This window comes from Homarus americanus, unplaced genomic scaffold (assembly GCF_018991925.1).
Source record: "Homarus americanus isolate GMGI-L3 unplaced genomic scaffold, GMGI_Hamer_2.0 scaffold53491, whole genome shotgun sequence".
NCBI lineage: Eukaryota > Metazoa > Arthropoda > Malacostraca > Decapoda > Nephropidae > Homarus > Homarus americanus.
Genome location: NW_024717483.1, coordinates 195 through 6,761, shown reverse-complemented (window position 1 = coordinate 6,761; position 6,567 = coordinate 195). Strand labels below are relative to the sequence as shown.

Genomic DNA, 6,567 nt, shown 5'->3' with positions numbered 1-6,567 from the left:
TACATCAGGGTGAAGGCAACTACAGCAGAATAATGACAACTACAGCAGGGTGGTGGTAACTACAGCAGAATAATGGTATCTACAGCAGGGTGGTGGTAACTACAGCAGAATAATGACAACTACATCAGGTTGAAGGCAACTACAGCAATGTGACAGCAACTACAGCAGCGTGACAACAACTACAGCAGGGTGACGACAACTACAGAAGGGTGATGACAACTACTGCAGGGTGGTGGTAACTACAGCAGAATAATGACAACTAAAGCAGGTTGGTGGTAACTACAGCAGAATAATGACAACTACAGAAGGGTGATGGTAATTTCAGCAGAATGATGACAACTACAGCAGGGTGACAACAACTACAGCAGGGTGACTGCAACTACAGCAGGGTGACGACAACTACAGCAAGGTGACGGCAACTACAGCAAGGTGACGGCAACTACAGCAGGGTGACGGCAAATACAGCAGGGTGACGACAACTACAGCAGGGTGACGACAACTACAGCAGGGTGACGACAACTACAGCAGGGTGACGGCAACTACAGTAGTGTGACGGCAACTACAGCAGAATGACTGCAACTACAGCAGGGTGACGGCAACTACAGCAGAGTGAAACAACTACAGCAGGGTGACGGCAACTGGCAGCAGGTGATGGGCAACAACAGCAGGGTGATGGGTAACTACAGCAGGGTGACGGCAATTACAGCAGGGTGACGACACCAAGCAGCAGGGTGACGACACCAAGGCAGGAGACGGCACTACAGCAGGGGTGACGACACCACAGCAAGGTGACGGCAAATTACAGCAGGGTGACGGCACCACAGCAGGTGACGACAACTACAGTAGGTGATGACAAATTACAGCAGGGAGACGGCCACTACAGCAGAGTGAAATAAATTGGCAGTAGGGTGACGACACCACAGTAGGGTGACGGGTAACTACAGCAGAATGACGGCAAATTACAGCAGAATGACGGCAACCACAGCAGGCAGTGACGGCAACTACAGCAGGGTGACGGGCAAATTCACAGCAGGTGATGGTAACTGGCAGCAGAAAGTGAATGCAACCACCAGGGTGATGCAATCACAGCAGGGGTGATGGCACTAACAGGGGTGATGACAACTGGGCTGGGCAGGGTGACGACAATCACAGCAGGGTGACGACAATCACAGCAGGGTGATGGCAACTGCAGCAGAATGGGATGACAATAAGAGGTGATGGCACCACAGCAGGGTGATGGCAACTACAGCAGGGTGGTGCACTACAGCACAATGAGATACAATTACAGCAGGTGATGGCAACTACAGCAGGGTGATGGCACCACAGCAGGGTGACGGGCAACTACAGCAGGGTGGTGGCAACTGCAGAATGATGACACTGCAGGGTGACGACAAATTCACAGTAGTGAGGGCAACTGCAGCAGAATGATGACACTACAGCAGGGTGATGGGCAATTCACAGCAGGGTGATGGCACCAAGGCGCAGGGTGACGGCAAATCACAGCAGAATGATGACAATTACAGCAGGGTGACGACAACTACAGCAGGGTGATGGCAACTGCAGCAGAATGATGACAATTACAGCAGGGTGATGGCAACTACAGCAGGGTGATGGCAACTACAGCAGGGTGGTGGTAACTACAGCACAATGATGACAACTACAGCAGGGTGATGGTAACTACATCAGAATAATGACAACTACAGCAGGGTGATGGTAACTACAGCAGAATAATGACAACTACAGCAGGGTGATGGTAACTACAGCAGAATAATAACAACTAAAGTAGGGTGGTGGTAACTACAGCAGAATAATGACAACTGCAGCAGGGTGGTGGTAACTACAACAGAATAATGACAACTACAGCAGGGTGGTGGTAACTACAACAGAATAATGACAACTACAGCAGGGTGGTGGTAACTACAGCAGAATAATGACAACTACAGCAGGGTGGTGGTAACTACAACAGAATAATGACAACTACAGCAGGGTGGTGGGTAACTACAGCAGAATAATGACAAATGCTAGCAGGTGATGGTAACTACAGCAGAATAATGACAACTACAGCAGGGTGATGGTAACTACAGCAGAATAATAACAACCAAGTAGGGTGGTGGTAACTACAGTAGAATAATGACAACTGCAGCAGGGTGGTGGTAACCACAACAGAATAATGACAACTACAGCAGGGTGGTGGTAACTACAACAGAATAATGACAACTACAGCAGGGTGGTGGTAACTACAGCAGAATAATGACAACTACAGCAGGGTGGTGGTAACTACAGCAGAATAATGACAACTAGCAGTAGGGTGATAAAATTACAGCAGAATAATAACAACTAAAGTAGGGTGGTGGTAACTACAGCAGAATAATGACAACTACAGCAGGGTGTGGTAACTACAGCAGAATAATGACAACTACAGCAGGGTGGTGGTAACTACAACAGAATAATGACAACTACAGCAGGGTGGTGGTAACTACAACAGAATAATGACAACTACAGCAGGGTGGTGGTAACTACAACAGAATAATGACAACTACAGCAGGGTGGTGGTAACTACAACAGAATAATGACAACTACAGCAGGGTTTCGGCAACTGCAGCAGGTTGGTGGATGTTACGTGTGTCCGCCATAAGTTTCTGTTCTGGGTATGAAATATGTTGGTTCGGATGGTGTGTGGTTGGCTTGAGCAGTTTCACTCATTACTCGCCCACACTGACTGAGTCATCATTTAAGTAATAAATTTGTTTATTACATTGTGTATTTATTGTATTATGTTTGTATATAGGTTAGATAAGTGGAATTAACGTCAGTAAGGTAATTTATATAACGTTTATGTTTTGGCCAATTAGGATAATTATGTTACGTCAGTGTTTGGCGGTAGAGAGGTAACGTCGGTGACCTACTGGTACACTCTAGTCAGTCCAGGCACAGCTGTCTTAAGTTAAGTAGTATACCTCTCTCTGGTGTTTTGGGAGATGGCATATGACTATTGAGATTTTATTTTGCTTGATATTGATTTTGTGTGATCTTGATGGATCTTCAGTCCTTACTCTGCCAGTTCCAAACATCTTATCTTATTATTATTGTTATTTATTTTATTTTATGTACATATTTGGTGGTGGGAGTAAGTTAATAAATGTTCATATATTATTGACTTGTTGACCTGTTAAATTGACCTTTGTTGGGAGAACTTGGGATTGATAATATAATAAATAATACTGATATATTTGAAAGACTTAAGTGATTTGTGTTTATGTAACGATCTACCCTAGGGTCGTAACAATGGTAACTACAGCAGAATGACGGCAACTACAGCAGGGTGATGGTAACTACAGCAAGGTGACGGCAACGACAACAGGGTGATGGTAACTACAGCAGAATGACGGCAACGACAACAGGGTGATGTTAAATACAGCAAGGTGACGGCAACGACAACAGGGTGATGGTAACTACAGCAGAATGACGGCAACTACAGCAGGGTGATGTTAAATACAGCAAGGTGACGGCAACGACAACAGGGTGATGGTAACTACAGCAGAATGACGGCAACGACAACAGGGTGATGGTAACTACAGCAGAATGACGGCAACTTCAGCAGGGTGATGGTAACTACAGCAGAATGACGGCAACTTCAGCAGGGTGATGTTAAATGCAGCAAGGTGACGGCAACGACAACAGGGTGATGGTAACTACAGCAGAATGACGGCAACTTCAGCAGGGTGATGGTAACTACAGCAGAATGATGGCAACGACAACAGGGTGATGGTAACTACAGCAGAATGATGGCAACGACAACAGGGTGATGGTAACTACAGCAAGGTGACGGCAACGACAACAGGGCAGAGGGTAATTACAAGCAGAATGATGGCAATTATAGCAGGGTGATGGTAACTACAGCAGAATGATGGCAACGACAACAGGGTGATGGTAACTACAGCAGAATGACGGCAACTTCAGCAGGGTGATGGTAACTACAGCAAGGTGACGGCAACGACAACAGGGTGATGGTAACTACAGCAGGGTGATGGTAACTACAGCAGAATGATGGCAACTTACAGCAGGGTGACGGCAACTACAACAGGGTGACGGCAACTACAACAGGGTGATGGTAACTGTGCCAAGGTTGTCACACATAGAACTAGCCGACGACTTTATAATTATGTATTTGAAGCCACTAAACGTTAGGGAAGGTCAGCACCATTAGTGACCATTATCACCAGCTGTCAGCACCACCAGCTGTCAGCGCCACCAGTGACCATTATCACTAGCTGTCAGCACCACCAGCTGTCAGCACCACCAGCTGTCAGCACCACCAGCTGTCAGCGCCACCAGTGACCATTATCACCAGCTGTCAGCACCACCAGCTGTCAGCACCACCAGCTGTCAGCGCCACCAGTGGTCATTATCACCAGCTGTCAGCCCACCAGCTGTCGCGCGCCACCAGCTGTCAGCGCCACCAGTGACCATTATCACCAGCTGTCACACCACCAGCCGTCAGCGCCACCAGCCGTCAGCACCACCAGTGACCATTATCACCAGCTGTCAGCACCACCAGCCGTCAAACCACCAGCCGTCAGCACCACCAGCCGTCATCAGCGCACCCCAGCTGTCAGCGCGCCACCAGCCGTCAGCAGCCAGCCATCATCACCACCAGTTATCATCATCACCAGCTGTCAGCACCACCAGCCGTCAGCGCCACCAGTGACCATTATCACCAGCCGTCAGCAACCACCAGCCGTCAGCGCCACCAGTGACCATTATCACCAGCCGTCAGCACCACCAGCCGTCAGCGCCACCAGTGACCATTATCACCAGGTCAGCACCACCAGCTGTCAGCGCCACCAGCTGTCAGCACCACCAGTGACCATTATCACCAGCCGTCAGCACCACCAGCTGTCAGGAAACCACCAGCTGTCAGCGCACCACCAGCTGTCAGCACCACCAGCTGTCAGAAACCACCAGCTGTCAGCAGCACCAGCTATCATCACCACCAGTTATCATCACCACCAGTTGTCAGGACCACCAGCTTTCAGCACCATCAGCTGTCAGCATTACCAGCTATCAGTTCCTCCAGCTGTCAGTTCCACCAGCTGTCATCACCATCAGCTATCAACACCATCAGCTGTCAGGACCACCAGCTGTCAGCACCACCAGCTGTTGGTTTCTACCAGCTGTCAGTTCCACCAGCTGTCAGTACCACCATTTCTCAGCACCATCACCTGTCAGCACCATCACCTGTCAGCACCACCTGCTGTCAGCATCGTCAGCTGTCAGCATCATCACCCGTCAGCACCTTCTGTCAACACCATCAGATGTCAGAACCATCAGCTGTCAACACCATCATCTGTAAGCACCTTCTTCTGTCAACACCATCAGCTGTCAGAACCATCATCTGTCAACACCATTAGCTGTCAGCACCATCAGCGCAACTGAAGAAGGTGCAGCAATCATTGTCGACCACCAATTGGCTGCCCCATCAGGAGGTCAACCCCAAGTGGACCAATCAGTGACGAGAAGTATAACGTGATTACCTCTAGCCCAACACCCAGCCAGGCGTGCTGTATTGTACAGTGTTACAGTGGTACAGTGGTGCTGTATGGTACAGTGCTACAGTGTTACAATGGTACAGTGGTGCTTTACGGTACAATGTTACAGTGGTACAGTGGTGCTGTGGCGTGGTTGGTACAGTGTTACAGTAGTATAGTGGTGTGGGTGGTACAATGTTACAGTGGTGCAGTGGTGGGGGTGGTACAGTGGTACAGTGGTGTGGGTGGTACAGTGTTACAGTGGTACAGAGTTCCAGTGGTACAATGTTACAGTGGTACAGTCTACAGTAGTATAGTGTTACAATGGTAACGTGGTGCTGTATGGTACAATTTTACAGTGGTACAGTGGTGCTGTATTGTGCAGTGTTACAGTGATATAATGAAGTGGGAGGTACAGTGTTACAGTGGTACAATGGTTCTGTATGGTATAGTGTTACAGTGGTACAGTGGTGGGATTGGTAAGGTGTTACATTGGTACAGTGCTATTGGTGGATCAGTGTTACAGGGGTGTGGGTGGTACAGTGTTACAGTGGTGTGGGTGGTATAGTGTTACAGTGGTACAATGGTGTGTGTGTGTGGTACAATGTTACAGTGGTACAGTGGTGTGGGTGGTTCAGTGTTACATTGGTACAGTGGTGTGGGTGGTACAGTGTTACAGTGGTACAGTGGAGTGAGTGATACAGTGGTGTGAGTGGTACAGTTTTAAATTGGTATAGTGGTGTGGGTGGTACAGTATTACAGTGGAACAGTGGTGTCAGTGATACAGTGGTGTGGGTGGTACAGTGTTAAGTAGTGCAGTGGTGTGGGTGGTACAGTGTTACAGTGGTACAGTGGTGTGAGAGGTACAATGGTACAGTGGTATGGGTGGTACACTGTTTGTGTTACAGTAGTGCTGGTGGTACAATGGTGTGGGCGGTACAGTGTTACAGTGGAACAGTGATGTGGGTGATACAGCGCTACAGTAGTACAGTGGTGAGAGTGGTAGAGTGGTACAGTGTGGGTCAGCCCACTGCGACAC

At 48.6% G+C, this 6,567-nt stretch overlaps 1 protein-coding gene across 1 annotated transcript; it reads left to right on the top strand.

Moving 5' to 3' along the window:
* Positions 1-969: 969 nt before the first annotated feature.
* On the top strand, positions 970-5,436 carry LOC121858901 (mucin-7-like). Its single transcript, XM_042355553.1, has 2 exons — positions 970-1,039; positions 4,352-5,436. The coding sequence occupies exons 1-2, from the start codon at positions 970-972 to the stop codon at positions 5,434-5,436; spliced, it is 1,155 nt and encodes a 384-aa protein (XP_042211487.1).
* Positions 5,437-6,567: the final 1,131 nt, after the last annotated feature.